Source organism: Aethalodelphis obliquidens, unplaced genomic scaffold, assembly GCF_003676395.1.
Source record: "Aethalodelphis obliquidens isolate GAN/ISIS:26980383/991018 unplaced genomic scaffold, ASM367639v1 scaffold25, whole genome shotgun sequence".
Taxonomy (NCBI): domain Eukaryota; kingdom Metazoa; phylum Chordata; class Mammalia; order Artiodactyla; family Delphinidae; genus Aethalodelphis; species Aethalodelphis obliquidens.
In genome coordinates, this window is record NW_020837969.1 from 9412752 (window position 1) to 9434767 (window position 22016).

General features: G+C 37.8%; 1 protein-coding gene across 1 annotated transcript in view; it reads left to right on the top strand.

The window, feature by feature from the left end:
• The window catches only part of CSMD1 (CUB and Sushi multiple domains 1), a 1488158-nt gene that overhangs the window by 1269597 nt on the left and 196545 nt on the right, over positions 1–22016 (top strand). The window contains exons 28-31 of the mRNA XM_027123007.1: positions 2706–2897; positions 8309–8447; positions 15227–15414; positions 21259–21453. Of these exons, the coding sequence (XP_026978808.1) occupies positions 2706–2897; positions 8309–8447; positions 15227–15414; positions 21259–21453 (714 nt within the window). The remainder of the gene's footprint in view (positions 1–2705; positions 2898–8308; positions 8448–15226; positions 15415–21258; positions 21454–22016) is intronic.

Sequence of the window (22016 nt, forward strand, 5' to 3'; positions counted from 1 at the left end):
TGGGGGATGTGAAATGCAGTCCAATGGCCAAGATTGTAAATGTGCAATAGGATTTACTTATGTTTTTTTCTGGAGTCTAGAGAAATCTCAGCAAAGGTAGAGCACAGGTAGAGCTTAGATTCTTTAATTACTCAAATAGTAAACTCAAGATCGTTTGTAAAATACTAGTTCAGTGGAAGCAGCATTTTGTTGCATAGGTGATGGCCATGATGGGCTATGATTCTGGTGATTGAATACTGTAATTGCTGTTCTGTATTATAAAAATGTGTGGCTTATGGGTGTGACACTTCTGAGTTTCTAACTAGAAGCTTTGTGTCCTTGGGTCCATTCTGCATTCTACTGCTGTCCTGGTCTTCTTTTGGGAAAATGTGCTTGCTTTCCACCCTGCATTCTAATCTTTGCATCTGATAGGAGGACAGTGGAAACTAAAAGGATCTTCCTCAATGACTCTGATATGGCATTTCCTGCTCTCTTCCCATTGAAAAAACTACACGGAAGCCCAAATGCTTCCTTTCTTTTTGATATCTACTGAGAATTCTGCTTCCAAGTAAAATTCCCCTACTCAGAACACTAATAATAATAACAAGGATGACAGGTATGATAAGCCAGCCATCATGCTGTGGGATTAAGACAGAACTGAAATGTCTGCAGTGTCCAGTATTACAGTAAAGTATGTTATCTGAAAACACATCCACAGAAAATATGTCAAAGGTGTTGGATACAATTATTTTTAGCCTTTTAAAATGTATCACTGAAACTGCAAGAACGTGAGGGATCCTGAGAGTCACCAAAATAATGTGAAATGCAGAAAGGTCATGAAGTTCAGAAGTTGGCTTTGCCCTGGGGGCATCTGTCAGTTGGTCCCTGGTGACACTGAGCTTCCATTTTGAGAGTCTGTGGGCTGAAAGAATAGGAAACAAGGTCTAAGATCCTTCCAATATTGGAAATGTAATTGGAGACCCTCATATACTGCTAGAACTCCAAAGGGAGGATGTCCTACTCTCACTATAAGGGAGAATAGATAGATGGTAGAGATAGATAATAGATATAGATAGATAGATAATAGATATAGATAGATAGATAATAGATAGGTGACAGATAGATAATAGATAGATAATAGATAATAGATGATAGATAGATAATAGATAATAGATAGATGATAGATAATAGATGATAGATACATGATAGATGATGGATAATAGATAGATAATAGATAGGAGAGAGACAAATATGGATATAGATATAGGTATAGAAACAGACACAGATATAGACAACTCATAACCACAAGCAGGTTTCAAACTAGCTTATAGATAAATTCATGCCATTTCTGTGGCCCAAAATGCCTCAACAGAGATTTTTTTTTTAAAGAGGTAGAAGGCTTCTCGTGTTCCAGGCACATGGTAAAGTCAAATGAGAATCCCCTCTGGATAAACACACCTTCAAAACAATTATTGCAAGTGAAGTTCCAAAAACAGAAATGCAAATTCAAAACTCAGAGGCACTTTAGATTACATGAGATATTGGAATTATTATCAGATCAGACTCTAAGAGTTTAAAAAATAAAAGAGAATAAAAATATGAGTAGGGAACAATATGCTGTATAAATGGCCAAAGATATTTGAATAAAATGCTAACTAACAGAAAAGCACAATGAAAGAAAGTTTAAATCTCAACATGATAAAATAATAAATTTGATGCAGATGGAGAGAAGATTGTGATAGGAAGATAGTCTAAAAAATTACCCAGAAGATGGAACAAAGATAAAAAAAAATGAGTTAAAAATGAAAAGTTGAGACACAGAAGATAGAAACATTTGTCAAATTTTAATTCATAAGAGAGGAACAGAGATAATAGGAGAGAACTGATATTTGACAAGATAGTGGCTTAATCCTCAGATTCAAAACTTCAAATGATTCCAAGCAGGGTTAATAAAAGGAGGTTCATACATAGACATAATGTTGTAAAACTTTTATTTCCTTAGAAATAAAGAAAATTTGTACACAGACATCATATTGTGAAATGTTAGGACATCAAAGACAAAAAGATGATCTTAGAGTAGTTTCAGACTGTGAGATTAAGTAGGAAAACTGGAAGGCAGAAGAAGTGGGATAATTTCTTAACAGTATTTAGGGGAAAATAAGGACAACAACAGCTATCCTAAACTATAAACTCGGTAAAAATATTCTTTAGGATTAAAGGAGAATTAAAAATATCTTTAAAGAACTAAAGGTGGTTTTGGACAAAACAGTTTAAGAGAGTTTAGTTCATCTTAGCTGGTTGTGCAGTGGGAAGGCACTGACCAAAGGGAATTTATCCTATTTTGTTTTCCTCAAGGTTCCTTGAGATTGGTATTCTTAAATTATTTAAATTGTGGCATGTATTTTCATTAAAATATTGTCAATGAGACGATCAAAGGGGAATGTGTGTGTGTGTGCATAGTATGATACAGAAATCCTTAATATATTCCATAATTGGTTGAATTTTCATGAAGATTTTGCTAGAATCTGTTCAAAGGAAGCATAATCAAGATGCATGCTATTGAATGTATTCTTGAGGGAAAAAAAGCTTCTTTTCTTACATTCATATGTGGACAAGTGATTCATTAACCCGGATCAAGAGCGCTTCAGCCCACAAGGGCTCTACGTCTATAAGAGTGCTGGGATCGTGTTTCCAGTCATTGATGTGATGTTGTCCTTTCTTTCTAGCATCCATCGCGTCCACCTGCAACGACCCAGGTATACCTCAAAATGGCACCCGCTATGGGGACAGCAGAGAGCCAGGAGATACCATCACTTACCAGTGTGACCCTGGGTACCAGCTCCAAGGACAAGCTAAAATCACTTGTGTGCAGCTGAATAACCGATTCTTTTGGCAACCAGACCCTCCTACATGCATAGGTATTGTGCAACAGAAAATAGAAATTTTATATTTCGGAAGGAATGCATGTTATCATTAAAGTTGCTCTGTGTATGTATTATTCTTCAGGAGTATTTCTCAAGAGTTTCTTACATGCCCTCTGGTTCCCTGAGATTATATTGAAATTTTATTACAAACCTTTAAACTTTATTTTATTAGGTGAGGTAAAGGAAGTAGTTTACTTAATGTATGGTAATTGACATTTATCTAACATTTCCTATCCTTAAGAAATCTCATAAAAATATGGATCAATCAAATTACTGTAATTTAAAATTCTGTGTGGCTGAAAATTCATAACTCTACCATTGTCGTTCTTATTTTTAATACAGAAACGTGCCCTTAAGCAAAACCTACTCAATAAAAAGGTGTGTTCTCTTTTTTAGAAGATTTTTCTGTAATAGCAGTACATTTTTAATAGAATCCTAAAAACTAGAAATTACACTGTTTATGTCAATATAAAGATAAAAGGAGAGACTTCTTTCTAAAATTTACTAGAATTTTATAATTTGACCTTATTAAAGAGAAAACAATTCGCGTGCAGACTTTAGTTTGAATAACCAATATCCAAGATAGTCTATCACAAATATGGTTTTAGGGCAAGACATATTTATATATAAAATAGTAATTACATGTAGATTGTTCCTTCAGTCAATTAAATATTTTACCATAAATACCTCTGTATGGTATCCCATCTTAATTTTTAAAGGAAACTTAATTTTAATGAACTGTCACAGTATAATTTGTACTTCCTTATAATCTGTTTGAAAAATATAAAATTAATCTGCAAAGACAGGAAGTGATAATGAAGTGATATGCACATAGTTAATGGGCCATTTTGCATCAGGTGACCTTGAGGGAATTTTGTGACTTAAAATGATTTTTATTGTCATAAGGGATTCTCAGTGGTCCTGTGGAGCTATAATACACAACTCTTAACTTACTACAGAGTGTTTGCAGGATTCTGAAGACAGATGAGAATTGATAGCTCTTCTTATTAGCGTGCTCAGCCCTGTCAGAGAGCTACCCTGTTTATGCAATGTTCTGTGCTGCACATACATTTTGTGACTTTTGTGAGCACAGTCGCATTTTACCTCAAGTTGAGTCATCAGGAGATGTGTCAGATTTCTACGTGTTCCTTTTTTAAAGTGGAGTAATTGCCTATAAATGCAAACATCATTTTAAACCATTCTTCTATTTTTAAATCAGGAGAAGCACATTTTTTTTCCAGTTTGCATGAATTTAAGCTTATGGAGGAGTACATTAAAAAGCAATACAACTACCAGTCAATCTCTTGAAGGTACTTTCTTGGTTGACATTCATGTAAACCATTCATTGTAAAATTTGACCACCTTTCCAAATAATCTATAGTTTTTTTGGGTCATCTCTTAGTTACCTAATTTTAATCAGCGACTAGATAAACCAGTTCTCAGCAATGAAAATAGGTAACACTTTATCTGTCTTGAATATCAGCTCCAAAAATAAGCCAAGATCACTCCCAGGCCATTGAGTATCAGTTCTGTGGGCAACAGAACCACCCACATACAGGTATCACGTAACACAAACGTGGAAAATATGTATTTGGGAATAAGTGAACAATATCTTTTTATCATATTGTAAACATATTTTGCCCCAGCAATGAGATTATGCCTCTGTACGATACTCATCCCTTAGAGCATGGTCATGTATTAGCACTCATCTACATTCTGTTCTGCTGATACGGACATTTTTTATTTTTAAATTTTTGCTTTTTTCTTATTAAACATAATATGGTTTTGCAGAAGTTTTATAAGTTACAGTTAAGAAAAAAGAGGAAAAAAACACTGTCACCTTTTTACCTGAAGGCAACTACTATTAGCATAAATATGCATAAGTAAGCTTCATAATTATTTTATGTATATATAATCTATTTTTTTAATGTTTTTAAATGAAAGCACCCTGAATGATTATTTTGTAACTTACACTTTTACTTACTGGTACACAATGAGTATCTTTTGTGTTATTATGTATTTTTTACTAATTAAGTTTTATGCCTGCACAGTCTTTCTCTGTTTGGATCAGTATTGACCAATATTGATTCCACTAATCCCTCCTCAATGTACAGTTAGGTGTTTCAGCCTTTTCCCTTTCACGAAAATTGCTGATATGAACACTTGTTGCAGAACACATCCATGATTGTTTATGAATGACATATTTCTACAAACTTAGGTATTTCTAGAGTTTTCAAAACTTTTTTAGAAAGGTTGCACCAATTTACGTCACCGTCAGCATGATTGTTTATTTTCCCCGACTCAGAAAAGGCACTTTATGTGATATTTCTTAATCTTATAATATGAGCAGGAAGTGAAGATTCCTTGGCGTTTTGATTGGCATTTTATATTAAAAATGAGGATGAACTGCTTTTAATTTCATATATTCTTATCGACCACTTGAATTTGCTCTTTCCTGTTGACTGGCTAATTTCTTTTCTCCGTTTTATTCTTAGTGTATTTTTTCCTCCTATTTGCTGTTCTTTCCCATTCTCTCCCTTTTATAAAATCTCTTAACCACTCACCTGTTAATATGTTGCTCATATTCTCACCAGCTTGTAATTTGCCGCTAATCTGCCCTGTGATTTGCTGCTAATCTGCCCTGTGATTTGCTGCTAATCTGCCCTGTGATTTTGCTGCTAATCTGCCTTGTCATTTGCTGCTAATCTGCCCTGTGATTTGCTGCTAATCTGCCCTGTGATTTTGCTGCTAATCTGCCTTGTCATTTGCTGCTAATCTGCCTTGTCATTTGCTGCTAATCTGCCTTGTGGTTTGCTGCTAATCTGCCCTGTGGTTTGCTGCTAATCTGCCCTGTGATTCGCTGCTAATCTGCCCTGTGATTCGCTGCTAATCTGCCCTGTGATTCGCTGCTAATCTGCCCTGTGATTCGCTGCTAATCTGCCCTATGATTTGCTTGGATGCCTCACTTCTTTCACTTCACAAAGGACTCCAGCGATGGAGGCACCTCCTTCTGGAACTGAGTCTTAAAAGACCGATTCTCTGGACCAGAAGACACTCAGTACTTTCTGATTCTGAGTAAAGTGTCCCTTGAACATCTCCACAGTTTCAGTTTTCTCATATAGCCCACAATACCTTTTGTCCAAGTTCAAATTCTAAAGAGCTCTGCAAAGCAAAAATGCATTCCGAGTTTGCAAAAACTTATTTGGCGGCACCATCCTGCCCCGATCTACAGGGTAACTGTTTTGTGGCTATTTACCCCACTTAATGGTGTGAACATTGAAATGTTCTGGTGTGGAAATAGTAATGTGTCTAGTTAAACAGCACCGCTGCAAACCTTAGTGGATGAACGTGCTACCGTGTATGTCAGGAGAGTCCACCCTAAGGGTTTCGAATAAGGAACTGTGGATTGATGTGAGTTTGTGGATTTTGTCTCTATGTCCATTCCCTCTGGAGAATTTCTAGAGTGTCTGAATTGCATTTTGTACTAAATGTAATCCTATCCAAAACAGTTTGCAAGCTTTCTAATGAAAACCTGATGAAGCTAAAATGAAGAATTCCCCACCAAAGAGAGAACAAACCCAGCAAGACGGTCCTCCTTAATTCCACTTTAAGCCTTTAAATAACCTCATTTGAAAATGCCACCTGGGACCATTATGAATAAGACAGGATCTGCCCTTTGTTTCTTTTCAATTAATATTTGAGTCTCATCACTGAACTCTTCCTGCTGGTGGTACCCTTGTACCCGGTGTCCTGAATCTGTCATGTTTCTTCTTTTAAAACCTGAGCAGAGTAGCATAACCTGCGGCCCTCAGGTACCTCTGTCCCCACCTCAGCGCCGCCTCTGCTGCTTGTCCAGGCTTCTCATACTCCAGGCTGTCAGCACCTACGCGGTTCCGGGGGAGGCCACGTCCTGTGAGAGCCACTTAGCTGATTGTCTCCACATCGTTTATTAAAATAAAACTGCACACTATGGAAAACGTGGTTTTAATCATTTTGAAGAAAGTTATATCGTATTGCTCTTGAGAGTATATCTGTAAGAATTTATTATAAATATTTCCTGTGATATTACTCAGAGTTTGCCTTAGATGAGACGGAAGTTATAACAAAGAGTCTTGGGATTTGTTATATTTTTTCTTATGGAAAGTTAAGTTTTCAGGAATGTTAAGTGAGTATTTAAAGACACATCCATATCAGAATATTATAAAGTATGTAATCTTCATCTTATTTTCAAAAAAGTCCTTGTGTATGTGTGTGGAAAATATCAGCCATTAGCATATTTCCTTCTCTACTTATTTTTTTCCCTGAATATATACATGATCAATGAAGTGAAATAAGGTATGCAGTTTAGAGGGAACAGTATAATTTAATCAGGGTGATTTTTTTAAGAACGACTTGGAACCAATTCACAATATTTGCTATGAAGAACCTTAAACCTAGCATATTAATGTGAATTTTGCATTGTTTTAGTACCTTCCACAGCATGGAAGCTCTAACAGGAACATTATCTACTAAATAAAGCAGTCCTAAACATTTTCAGGTTCAAGAATGAAGACTGTCTTGCCTGTTAACAACAATAAACTATATAATCGTTGCCTTAACTAATACAAATGTAAACACATGTAATTAAAAATTAATGACTGCAGAAACAAACTAAATTTATTACTGTCATCTGAAGTGCTTCTTCCTGATAGTAACCTTCTAAATAGTGTGATGAAATAATATTTTTAGGGGTTTAAGTTCCTGCTCAGCCTCCTCTTGGTCATCTATCCGCAGATATCACCGAAACTTTACCTGTTAGTTTTGTTATTTTGAAATGTGGGGAAGATATCCGAGCCCTACGTGTAGCAGAGGACTGTGAGAAATATACGAAATAACACGTATTCATTTATTCAACAAATATTTCCTGCATACTTATTATGATCAAAAACTGCGCTAGGCTTAGAGTTACAAGAGTGAACAGAAGACGGATGATCATTATGCCACTGGAAGCAAACTTTTTAGAATAAGTAAGCAATGACTTTGTAAACCGTAAGAAATGACCAAAGAATTGGCATAACCGTAAAATGATATTCATGGGGATTTTTTTTTCCTGTGCAGTTTGTTTTCATATATTTATAGTGTGGAGGATTCAGGTAATCTGTTCAGTTTAACTGGATAAAGTTTAAAATTAAAGGAAGTAAATTTCATTTGTCAGCACTGAAAATCCTCCTTAAAAATGGAGTGGAATATTATATAAAATTTGGTAACAATCACATAAAAACATGTACAGACCTTCTGGGTCTTAAAATTTCCTCTGGGTAGTTGTTTAATAAGCCAGTACGCAGTGTCTTCGATGAACCCTGTGCCGTCTCCTTTCACACTGACCAGCACCCTTCTCTCCCCTGAACCTTTCTCTCCTGTGACAGCGGCCTGTGGTGGGAATCTGACTGGCCCGGCTGGTGTCATCCTGTCCCCCAACTACCCGCAGCCCTATCCTCCCGGGAAAGAGTGTGACTGGAGAATAAAGGTGAACCCAGACTTCGTCATCGCCTTGATATTCAAAAGGTACCGTCTCTTATGGAATACCTCTTTTAAGTAGGACTTACATATTTTTTTTTTACATCTTTATTGGAGTATAATTACTTTACAATGGTGTGTTAGTTTCTGCTTTATAACAAAGTGAATCCATTATACATATACATATGTCCCCATATGTCTTCCCTCTTGCGTCTGCCTCCCTCCCACCTTCCCTATCCCACCCCTCTAGGTGGTCACAAAGCACTGAGCTGATCTCCCTGTGCTACGCGGCTGCTTCCCACTAGCTGTCTATTTTACATTTGGTAGTGTATATATGTCCATGCCACTCTCTCACTTTGTCCCAGCTTACCCTTCCCCCTCCCCATATCCTCAAGTCCGTTCTCTAGTAGGTCTGTGTCTTTATTCCCGTCTTGCCCCTAGGTTCTTCATGACCTTTTTTTTTTTAAGATACCATATATATTTGTTAACATATGGTATTTGTTTTTCTCTTTCTGACTTACTTCACTCTATATGACAGACTCTATGTCCATCCATCTCAGTACAAATAACTCAATTTCCTTTCTTTATATGGCTGAGTAATATTCCATTGTATATATGTGCCATGTCTTCTTTATCCATTCATCTATTGATGGACACTTAGGTTGCTTCCATGTCCTGGCTATTGTAAATAGAGCTGCAGTGAACATTTTGGTACATGACTCTTTGAATTATGATTTTCTCAGGGTATATGCCCAGTAGTGGGATTGCTGAGTCGTATGGTAGTTCTATTTTTAATTTTTTTTTTTTTTTGCGGTACGTAGGCCTCTCACTGTTGTGGCCTCTCCCGTTGCGGAGCATAGGCTCCAGACGCGCAAGCTCAGCGGCCATGGCTCATGGGCCCAGCCGCTCCGCAGCATGTGGTATCTTCCCGGACCAGGACACGAACCCGTGTCCCTTGCATCGTCAGGCAGACTCTCAACCACTGTGCCACCAAGGAAGCCCTATTTTTAATTTTTTAAGGAATCTCCATACTGTTCTCCATAGTGGCTGTATCCATTTACATTCCCACCAACAGTGCAAGAGGGTTCCCTTTTCTCCACACCCTCTCCAGCATTTATTGTTTGTAGATTTTTGATGATGGCCATTCTGACTGGTGTGAGATGATATCTCACTGTAGTTTCGATTTGCATTTCTCTAATGATTAATGATGTTGAGCGTTCTTTCATGTGTTTGTTGGCAGTCTGTATATCTTCTTTGGAGAAAGGTCTATTTAGGCCTTCTGCCCATTTTTGGATTGGGTTGTTTGTTTCTTTGATATTGAGCTGCATGAGCTGCTTGTAAATTTTGGAGATTAATCCTTTGTCAGTTGCTTCATTTGCAAATATTTTCTCCCATTCTGAGGGTTGTCTTTTTGTCATATGTTTTCCTTTGCTGTGCAAAAGCTTTTAAGTTTCATTAGGTCCCATTTGTTTATTTTTGTTTTTAAAAGGATCTTGCTGTGATTTATGTCATAGAGGGTTCTGCTTATGTTTTCCTCTAAGAGTTTGATAGTGTCTGGCCTTACATTTAGGTCTTTAATCCATTTTGAGTTTATTTTTGTGTATGGTGTTAGGGAGTGTTCCAATTTCATTCTTTTATCTGTAGCTGTCCAGTTTTCCCAGCACCACTTATTGAAGAGGCTGTCTTTTCTCCACTGTATATTCTTGCCTCCTTTATCAAAGATAAGGTGACCATATGTGCGTGGGTTTGTCTCTGGGCTTTCTCTCCTGTTCCACTGATCTATATTTCTGTTTTTGTGCCAGTACCATACTGTCTTGATTACTGTAGCTTTGTAGTATAATCTGAAGTCAGGGAGCCTGATTCCTCCAGCTCCGTTTTTCTTTCTCAAGATTGCTTTGGCTATTTGGGGTCTTCTGTGTTTCCATACAGATTGTGAAATTTTTTGTTCTAGTTCTGTGAAAAATGCCAGTGGTACTTTGATAGGGATTACATTGAATCTGTAGATTGCTTTGGGTAGTGTAGTCATTTTCAGTGTTGATTCTTCCAATCCAAGAACACGGTATATCTCTCTATCTATTTGTATCATCTTTAATTTCTTTCATCAGTGTCATAATTTTCTGCATACAGGTCTTTTGTCTCCTTAGGTAGGTTTATTCCTAGATATTTTATTCTTTTTGTTGCAGTGGTAAATGGGAGTGTTTTCTTAATTTCACTTTCAGATTTTTCGTCATTAGTGTATAAGAGTGCAAGAGATTTCTGTGCTTTAATTTTGTTTCCTGAAACTTTACCAAATTCATTGATTAGCTCTAGTAGTTATTTGGGAGCATCTTTAGGATTCTCTATGTATAGTATCATGTCATCTGCAAACAGTGGCAGCTTTACTTCTTTTCCAATTTGGATTCCTTTTATTTCTTTTTCTTCTCTGTTTGCTGTGGCTAAAACTTCCAAAACTATGTTAAATAATAGTGGTGAGAGTGGGCAACCTTGTCTTGTTCCTGATCTTAGTGGAAATGGTTTCAGTTTTTCACCATTGAGGATGATGTTGGCTCTGGGTTTGTCATATATGGCCTTTATTATGTTGAGATGAGTTCATTCTATGCCTACTTTCTGGAGGGTTTTTATCATAAATGGGTGTTGAATTTTGTCGAAAGCTTTCTTTGCATCTGTTGAGATGATCATATGGTTTTTCTTCAATTTGTTAATATGGTTTATCACATTGATTGATTTGCGTATATTGAAGAATCCTTGAATTCCTGGGATAAACCCCACTTGATCATGGTGTATGATCCTTTTAATGTGCTGTTGGATTCTGTTTGCTAGTATTTTGTTGAGGATTTTTGCATCTATGTTTATCAGTGATATTGGCCTGTAGTTTTCTTTCTTTGTGACATCTTTGTCTGGTTTTGGTATCAGGGTGATGGTGGCCTCGTAGAATGAGGAAGAGTTTGAGAAGGATAGGTGTTAGCTCTTCTCTAACTGTTTGATAGAATTCGCCTGTGAAGCTCCTGTGGACTTACTTATTTATTTATTTATTTTTGGCTGTGTTGGGTCTTTGTTGCTGCCTGTGGGCTTTCTCTAGTTGTGGCGAGTGGGGGCTACTCTTCGTTGCGGTGCGCGGGCTTCTCATTGCAGTGGCTTCTCTTGTTGCAGAGCACAGGCTCTAGGCATGTGGGCTCAGTAGTTGTGGCTCGTGTGCTCTAGGTGCATGGGTTCAGTAGTTGTGGTGCATGGGCTTAGTTGTTCTGTGACATGTGGGATCTTCCCGGACCAGGGCTCGAACCTGTGTCCCCTGCACTGGCAGGCGGATTCTTTACCACTGCACCACCAGGGAAGTCCCTAATGAGACTTTAAATGTCATACCTAAAGATTACTTCATTTATCCCTTCAGGGGTCTTCAGTTTTACATCTAGCAAAGCCTGAGGTCTTGTGTCTAACAGGTACTACATCAAGCTGCATGACAAAAATGGAAATAGATTATTTTGCTTTTCATCATTCTACTTGCATTAGAATACACATGATGTGGCAAGAATTGCTTTTAAATACTATCTTGCACACAGTGTGTTCCACACGAGAGGGCTTAATTTACAGAATTTTCAAAGAAAAGCGATAATAAAGTGATATAGATATACTTAGTATAATTTCTCATTGATGTACTATATTTCTCTTAATGCGTGAGTGCTAATTCATTTCCATAGTACATCCTGTCTGCCATTCCCAAAGGTAGTATTGTTATTATCATTAAGATAGTCAAGACTTGGTAGAACTCTGAAAACAAAAGTTCCCCAAATTTTATTACTGTAAAGTCTGATTTAATAAACATTAGTTCTTTAAAAAAAAATGCTAACTTCTTTCTGCTACACTAAATGGTAAAAGTTCAAATCATAATATAATATGATTATATTATAAATATAAATTCCATAGAACTCTCACATTATAAATATATGGTATAAATAATTGAATTTTTCTAAATCCCATGATCTTTTCCAAATTCACATTTTGATTTTTGAACTAAATGAAGTGGTATTTTAAAAGAGAAGTGGTTCTATATACTGTCCTATTGGTCTCTTAGCTCCCCAAGGCAAAGTGGTCTGATTAGATTTATTTATCTGTCAATTGAACAAGTTTCTTTTCTTGAGATGTTTGCATCAATATTTCAGGCCTGGTTTTGCTTATCTTCCTTCACTTTCTCCTCCTGATGAGATATGAGTCAGTATAATTTTAAACCTCTGTGATTCTGAATTTTAAGTAGTTTAATAAGCCATCATTTCCTGAATTTACTCAAGCTGCTATAAATTTACCAAATGATGAATACCTTATTATGCCACTCAGCTATTATACAAAAGCTGTGAACATTTGCTGGTTATATTTTTGAATATCTTTATGGGTTTTGTTAATGCTAAATTCTAGTAGCGCCTTCCTTAAAACCAGGAGACACCTCTGCTACCAGGAGATTAAAAGTAAATAACAATTAAAGCCTTTTAGAGAACACAGAGCCTTTTTGTAGGAGTTTCCTACCTTCCCTTGGGTCACGGTGACTCATTGTCAAGGTTCCCAAAGTGCAATTCATAATACTATATAATATATAGGACAGTTTTACACAAGAAGTTTTCTCACTTAATTTTGTGCACTTCCCTGGAAGAAGGTTGACCTAGAAAATCTTCAAGTTTTCTTCCGACTCTAAGAGTTTGGAATCATTAGCTGACCCGGTGTCACAGAAAATCACATACCTGTGACATGTTCTAAGGAATGGACAACTTGTGTGTGCTCGGGTGGGAGTTTTCCTGGGACCTCAGCTCCTAGATCTACTTAGTAGAAAGAAGGAGGAAGCCAGAAGTACCAGATGGGAACAAGGATGCTCAAGGACCCAGTCAAAGAAGCTGGTGTTGATACAGCCTTCCCAGGATGCACTGTTTAAAGAGTGTGACTGCAGTCAGGTGTGGAGAGGGAAGGGGAGCCCGGCATTACTAACAGGGAAGGCAAAGAATGACATGACCTGGAGCACATATGAGCTTCAAGGCTCACCCTGGTACTTGAGGGGTCTTCAGGGAGGAGTGTTTTATCACAGGCTTCATAGACTGTGGGGCTGATGCGACTCACACATTGGAACTCAAATTAAATTTGGTTTAAAAGCATGGCCAGACTTTGGCCTATTATTGGGGCTTGTAGATCTGTGCATCTGGTATAGGTAGAAATAAGACAGGGTTTAACCAAAGGGACTGTCATTAATTGTAAATATCACTTCAGACTCCTATGTGTGTGTGACAGCACATCCAAAAGGAGAGGGTAGTTAGAATATGTTTGTTTGTGCCTGACCGTACTTCCATGTTCAAAAATAATCTATCGTAATAATTAGTTATGCCAATTATCAGGGGTACAGCATGACCAGAGTCTAATAACATCCTTGCAAACTATTCCAAAAAAATTGTTATTCCAACCAAATTCTGTTTGGTTGATGCAGTTCCTCTCGGCCTCTTTTCTCACTCTTTAGTCACTCAAGTCTTTTACTTTTTCTTCATTTCCAACTTCAGGGAACTTGTCAGATAAACAGACTCTGAAACCTCTGACAAATTCCTTGAATAAATGTGTTCAGGACCTCACATGGGAGCGAGGGCACCTTGACAGGAAATGGGATGGCGCGATGCAGGTCCAGATGTCTTGCTAACATCGGGTCCTTGGTGGTCCCCCGTGCTACATCCTTCAGAATGCAGTGGGCAGCTTCTGGAAAGACCTTGGGTTCACGTTTTATCCCTTGAATATCCAGATAGACTAAAGTCACTTAAACAACAGCACATGTTCGTGATTATAAAACCCCCTGACTCTCTCCATCCCTGTATACAAATATGCTGTCAAGGGAAAGGAAAGAGAGTGGAAGCCGCGTGGATCGGTCCATGTTAAAGACCCCAAAGGCCCTGATTTAGAGATGAAGGGACATAGGAGGGCAAGTCAGAATGGATTACGTCAATACCTCTGTCTAGTGTGTTTGTTTATTCTGATCCCACTGAGATCTTGGACATGTAAACGAAGTTCAGTCTGTCACTTGAGAGGAGGTATATTTTTAAAGTTCCCAGACTATCATCATCCTTCTCATCATAAATGGCAGAGACATTTAAAGCTGCATCCCACTTGAGAGTTTTGGGAGTTAATTGTTAGACTTTGGAAATTATTAGGGTATTTACATAAGGAGAGACAGAGACAGAGAAGTAGAGAGAGTGGGAAAGAGCAGGAGGGAGAGGGGAAGAGAAAATTGGAATATCCAGTCAAGGTGAAATGATGTGAAACAGTTGACTTCCATACTTTGTACCACTGTAGGGACTGCTATTATTGGCCAAATTATCTAAGCAAATAGAAGCAATTACAATTTTAAAAGTAAACTCAAACAAAAGTATTTTTTAACTTTAAGAATTGTCAGTAACATCAAGGATATATGTTATTAAAACTAAAAATATTCACATAAAAATCAAATACCAGTGGGAATGCATCCCTTCTGAACCCTATTCTTTCAAACTGCATTTCATTAGAAATATCATGGTTATAGGGAAGACATACTATATCTACATTATAAGGGTTCATTTTCTTTCAGATTATCTTCAAAATCATACTGTATTGAAGATGTTGGTGATTGTATAAAATACTAATAGTATTTGTTATAATTGTTATTTATTGCCATTTTGATTATTATTATATTTAACTTTTGGATTGTCCGAATTTTTAAAAATTATTTTACAAAGGCAAATAAAATCACTGTGTGCTTTCAGAGACTTTATAGTCTGGAGGATAAGAGACACATATATTAGGTGCATAATCTAATTAATATTCTTTCCTTTTAGTTTCAACATGGAGCCCAGCTATGATTTCCTACATATCTATGAAGGAAAGGATTCCAACAGCCCTCTCATTGGAAGTTTCCAGGGCTCTCAAGCCCCAGAAAGAATTGAGAGTAGTGGAAATAGTCTCTTTCTGGCATTTCGAAGTGATGCTTCTGTGGGCTTGTCGGGGTTCGCCATTGAATTTAAAGGTACTGTGACCAGCTTAACTTGTGAGGAAAGTGACTTGTATTGAGATTTCTTTAATCATAAGCATTTATTTATAAAGTCTTGCCTATCTGTTCAATGCATAAAATTCTGACATCTCTCTCAATCATCTGGGGAACAGGGTCGATCTCGCCAGTGGAGAAGAAATTTCCAACACGCATTTCTACCTTAGCTGAAAGAAAAGAAAAGGGGGGAGGGAGATTTCTTTTTCCAAATTCATAGCCATTTAAAGATAAATTATGATTTGTGCAATAAATAATTTGAGTATTTAAGAATTATTTTAATATGTGTTTTACTATCTTAATTTGTTTCTTCAGGATGACTCAATTTAAGTACATAAATAGCTTAGTTTGGTTTTTGTTTTTTGGGGTTTTTTTGTTGTTGTTTTCGGGGTTTTTTTGGCTTGCAGGATCTTAGGTCCCCAACCAAGAAATGAATCCGAGCCCTCAACAGTGAAAGCGTGGAGTCCTAACCACTGGACTGCCAAGGAATTCCTGATAAATAGCTTAGTTTTATCTCAGTATTTTTCAAGATGTAAAATATCGATTGCCATTCCCTGTCCTGACCACCCGTGGTGGTTGGTTTGATGGGGAGCAAGCACTGATCCTGGTCAGCGCTTTCTTCTTTGGTCACCTCATGAGTGACTCCCACTTCTTTGGGATCTACCACCCCCTGTCACTAGCATCCAGAGAAAACAAACAGACTCACAAAGATCACCCCAACCTAAGCATTTTGCTGTTGGGTTCATGAAAATAAATATATATATTTTTCAGGGCTTCCCTGGTGGTGCAGTGGTTGAGAGTCCACCTGCCAATGCAGGGGACGCGGGTTCGTGCCCCGGTCCGGGAAGATCCCACATGCCGCGGAGCGGCTGGGCCCGTGAGCCATGGCCTCTGAGCCTGTGCGTCGGGAGCCTGTGCTCTGCAACGGGAGAGGCCACAACAGTGAGAGGCCCACGTACCGAAAAAAAAAAAAAAAAAATATATATATATATATATATATATATATATATATTTTTTTTTTTTCAAATCTGTTTCTCATGTGAACAAGGAAAACACGGGGTATATTACAAAGAATCAGAGAAAAGGATTTATCAAAATATTAATTGACAGTAGTGAGTGCTTTATAAAAAAATGAAAATATATACATTTATTTAAACTTTTGAGTTATTAGTTACTAGAATTATAAAATAAAATATAGGGTATGTTTCATCTGTGTTAACCCTTTAATGGACTTGTATTTCTTGATATTGTTTTTAAGTAGGAAATTAACCTGCTTCCTCAAAAACACCGAAATCTAAAAATTTACTGATCTTTAGTACAATATACAATTTAAAAAAATTTAAACAATTCAGCAATTGAAGGAGTTGCTGTGCTTTTTGGATGGGATCCATTAATGTTCACGAATAATTAACAGCAGTACTTTTAAGTATTTGCCATATCATTAGACAGTTTCTGTATTAATAAGAACTCATTGAAGTGCATGTCACCATGACAACGCCCATTCTGTAATGAGTAAAAAAATCACACGTTTCATCTAAATATAAAACTGTAAGGAATGGGAGAGAATATTTGCAAATGATGAGACCAACATGGGGTTAATATCTAAAATATATAAACAGCTCATACAACTCAATACCAAGAAAGCAAACAATGCAATAAAAAATGGACAGAAGACCTGAAGAGACATTTTTCCAAAAAGAAAGACATACAGATGTCTAACAGGCACATGAGAAGATTTTCAGCACTGTTAATTGTTAGAGAAATGCAAATCCAAACAACAATGAGGTATAATGTCACTCTGGTCAGAATGGCCATCATGAAAAAGTCTACAAATAACAAATGTTGGTGAGGGTGTAGAGAAAAGGGAACCCTCCTACACTGTTGCTGGGAATGTAAATTGGTGCAGCCACTATGGAGAACAGTATGGAGGGTCCTCAAAAAACTAAAACTAGAGTTGCCATATGAGCCAGCAATGGACTACTACTCAACCATAAAAAAGAATTAAATTCTGCCATTTGCAGAAACATGAACGGACCTAGAAAAATTATACTTAGTGAAATAAGTCAGACAGTGAAAGACAGATATTGTATAATATCACTTGTATGTGGAATCTAAAAATAATGCAAGTGAATGTATATGCAAAACAAAAACAGACTCACAGACAAACTTATAGAAAACAAACTTATAGTTACCGAAAGGGAGAAGGAAGGGGGAGAGGGACAAATTAGGGGTATGGGATTAACTGATACAAACTACTATGTATAAAATAGATAACAAGGATATTTTCTACAGCACAGGAAATTACAGCCATTATCTTGTAATAACTTATAATGGAGTATAATCTTTAAAAATACTAAATACTATGCTGTACAACTGTGACTAATATAATATTGTAAATCAATTATACTTCAATGAAAAAAAAAAGACTGTACATCTGTCATCACCTTGTATTCCCCAGGGCATCCTAGGGTAAGAGAATCTGTGGATGACTGAGTAAATGCAGTAGAACTTGTGTCCCTCATGATAGGGGGACAGGGATGCCTCTTTGGTCTGATTCTTTGGGGACCAGCAGAGCCTTCTAAATGGGTGCTAGAGCTCTCACGCTTTAAAAGTTCTCCAGTGGAGCCTGTGGAAAAAAAAAATCATCAGAAAACAAGGAAGGACACAGCAATGAAACAGCATCCAGCAAGTACAAGGCCCCATATGGTGAGGGAAGCAGGGAGCAGACCCAGCTCTTGGGCTTGACCAGAAGGAGCTACGGGGCAGTCCTGCCGAGTGACCCCAGGGGCCCGGCAGCTTTGGCACAGGCGTTCTGGGAGGCGTCCATAAGCGGAACCAACAGGAACCAGGGCAGAGCACACCATGTAATGAAGTCATCTCATTGGGAAATGTGACAACTTGTAAGCAAAAAGCGTGCCATGAGTTGTCACCAAACATCCTGAACTGACAACTGAGTAAATGCAAGTAAAAGCTTCGATGCAGTGCATTTGGAGAAATGAAGAAAAACTGGCCATCAGAGGTCTCAATTTGCAACACAGAGCAGAAAATTGTGGGAGTGGTATTTAACCAAACAGTACACTAAACGAACAGACACTTATAACAAAAAGTGATTAAAAAGGCTGACCAGGCAACAGGCATGTATTTTTTTCTCCATCATTTTTTTAAATATAATTTTAGTTATTTTATTTTTTATTTTTGGCTGTGTTGGGTCTTTGTTGCTGTGCGCAGGCTTTCTCTAGTTGTGGCGAGCAGGGGCTACTCTTCATTGCAGTACGTAGGCTTCTCACTGCGGTGGCTTCTCGTTGCAGAGCATGGGTTCTAGGCGCACGAGCTTCAATAGTTCTGGCTCGTGGGCTCGGTATTTGTGGCTCGCAGGCTCTAGAGCACAGGCTCAGTAGTTGTGGCGCATGGGCTTCAGTAGTTGTGGTTCGTGAGCTCTAGAGCACAGGCTCAGTAGTTGTGGCACATGGGCTTAGTTGCTCTGCAGCATGTGGGATCTTCCCGGACCAGGGCTCGAACCCATGTCCCCTGCATTGGCAGGTGGATTCTTAACCTCTGTGCCACCAGGGAAGCCCTTTCTCCATCATTTTATAGGAGAAAAATATATGCCCTAGACCAGTGCTTGTATTTATTAGACACTCGATACATTCTGTTGGATGACAGAGTAAACGACATCTGATGGAAGGACTGTTCTCATGCCCACAGTTTTATTTATTCGTCCCTTATTTGCTTAAAATAAACGATCTAAGGCAGCATTAAAGAATTATCAGAATGTCCCTTACTCCTTGAAATATCCAAATTGGTTTTCAGTAAAGTGTTTAGAGAGTGTTGGTCCCAGCACAGTACACAACTATTGCTGTGAGTCTCTAACCAGAGCAAAAATAGAGGACCTGGAGGGGTTTCCACAATTGATATATATGATATAATATATTCATGATATATATGATAATTAATATATTATACATGGCATATGATACATATGATGTATGATAATATATATTACAGATGGTATATGATACATACGATAATATATGATGGATGATATACGATATATATGGTAACATAGCATGTCCGATACACGTGATAGTGTAATGTTTATATATTTATGTTGCACTTTAACCAAAGTATGTAAATAAAATATTCTAATAGCTGGTTATAATAATTAGGCCCACAGTTGCCAGAGAGATCTCTGCTTAGCTGATGTTGACACATAGGTCATTAAAAATATAATGAGAGATATTGAATAAATACAGTTAAACAGGCCTCTTCTCCGTCCTGCAGGACGTCACAAAGTTTGTGCTTTTCCCTCTTCCACTGTTTGTTATCCATTCCGAAGAGGATGTAGGATGTAGTTTTCAGAGCTCATTGCATTTTTACTCTTTACTGGCTCACCTGCCACAATCTCCCAGGAGCATCTTCTTCCTAACACTACTGTGTGGATTTACTCATTGGCCATAAGTAGACACTCAGGAAGGGAAAATGCTTAAAAAGGAACATAATTCACATTGATCACAACCCCCAAAAAGGTAAAATGCAGGCTTCCATTTATACTTTCCAGAGATTTTTTATGTGTTTGCTTAACCCTGGGGCAAAGATTGTCAACCCATATAGAAAGAACTGAAACATATTTATTTTATCCATTCAAGTTATCCTTGAGCCTATATTGATATTAATAACCCCATTCATGAATAGCACATTCATGACAAATAGCATTTTCTTAACTTTAGGCCAAAAACATGAAGAAAAACATTTCAGTATAACATCTATATTGATCCCTTGAAGATCTGTAAAATTCAATTCAGAGCCTTCTGACATTACAAGGGGCTTTGCTGATGGAGGGAAGGATGTTGACAAGCACAAACAGAAAGCAATTCAGATGATGGAATTGCACACAGCAGAAGGAGATGTAGATACGTGATTTAGAGACATTTGGAAGGTCTGCTGAAATATGACATTTACAGTGTTAATGCTACCAGGACATAAGTGGCACTACCCACACAGCTACAGGACTGTGAGAAAGAAAGAAGAGAGCTTTGTATTTATATCTGGGAAAAAAGAGACTTTTAGCAAATGCCTCCTTTAGTGGCCCCCACAGCTGGACAGATCTTTGCAGTGTGTTTCTGTGAAAGTTATTTAACCGCTCTTGAGCTTCAGATTCTCAAAATGTAGAATGGGGCCACAGATCCTCCTCACGTTGCAGAGGTGGAGTGAAGATTTGAATGAAAAACATGCGGTGTACCCAGCTCAGTGCCCGATACATAACATGCCCTCAGTTCCTTTGAGCAGTTATTAGAATTAGAATAGAACTGTGTTGAGCAATTACTACATCCCAGACACAGGGCTTGACCCTTATGGATCAGGAAATGTGCTTTCCAGCTACGTGTGGCTTCATTGACTTAGTGAGAGTGGTAAAAGATCAGAACTTCTTTCCACGATTATCTCACCAGCATGAGAAATCACTCTTAATTTACATGAATTAAATCAATTTCCTTTTGAGAAGCCCAGTTCTCCCATCTCTTCCTAAAATGTGCTGTGATTTCATGAATTAAGTACAAAAGTCAGGAAGTCTACCTCAACAGCAATTCTATAGTGAATTGTCATTTGAAAAATAAGAAATAATTTTATTGAAAGGAGTTTTTTCTATTTTTCTATGATAATTATTAACTTGAACATTAATTGACAACTTGGTCAATTAGTCAATCAATTTTTTGGAGCATATTTTATATGCTGGACACTGTTCTAGGTACTAAAAATATAAACAACCGACAACAAAAAAATAAAATAAAATTCCTGCCATCATGGAGTTTACATTCATGTCTTCCCCAGAGAAACCACGGGAAGCCTGTTTTGACCCTGGAAACATAATGAATGGGACAAGGATTGGGACGGACTTCAAACTTGGCTCAACTGTCACGTACCAGTGTGACTCTGGCTACAAGATCGCTGACCCGTCTTCCATCACGTGTGTGATCGGAGCGGATGGAAAACCCGCCTGGAACCGGGTCTTGCCCTCCTGCAATGGTACGTATGGAACTGGTGTTTCCTTCAGGGATAACTTCCCTCTGGAATTTGCACTCTCATTTTGGAGACAGTTTGCACTTCAGTCCTGCGTCCCCTCCTCACGGGTGGGGAAACCCCGCAGAGCAGCGTGGGATAAGAACTTGACCTTCCTTGGTCGTTTAATTTACCCAGTGGATTAGCCATTCTCACAGCTTTCTGGAAGGGGAGATATTTTTCTCTCACTTAGATCGTTTGGCATTTCTAATTGCTGTTTTTGTGTATGAGAGATGCGAATTACCAGTCTCTAGGTGGCCTCTGTCTCTCTGCTTCTTTCTCTGTCTCTGTCTGTCTCCCTCTTGCTCTCTGTCTTTCTCTATTTCTCTGCCTTTCTGTGTGCGTGTGTGTGTATCTCCCTCTGTCTGTGTCTCTGTCTGTGTCTCTGTCTCTGCCTCTCTCTCTCTACATATATACACATACATATACATATATTACATATATAAGGATGTGTCATTTCCCCACAAATACCAACAGTTTGTAATTCCTCATGTACATTAAATTAATAAAAGCACCTATTAGAGGGTAAG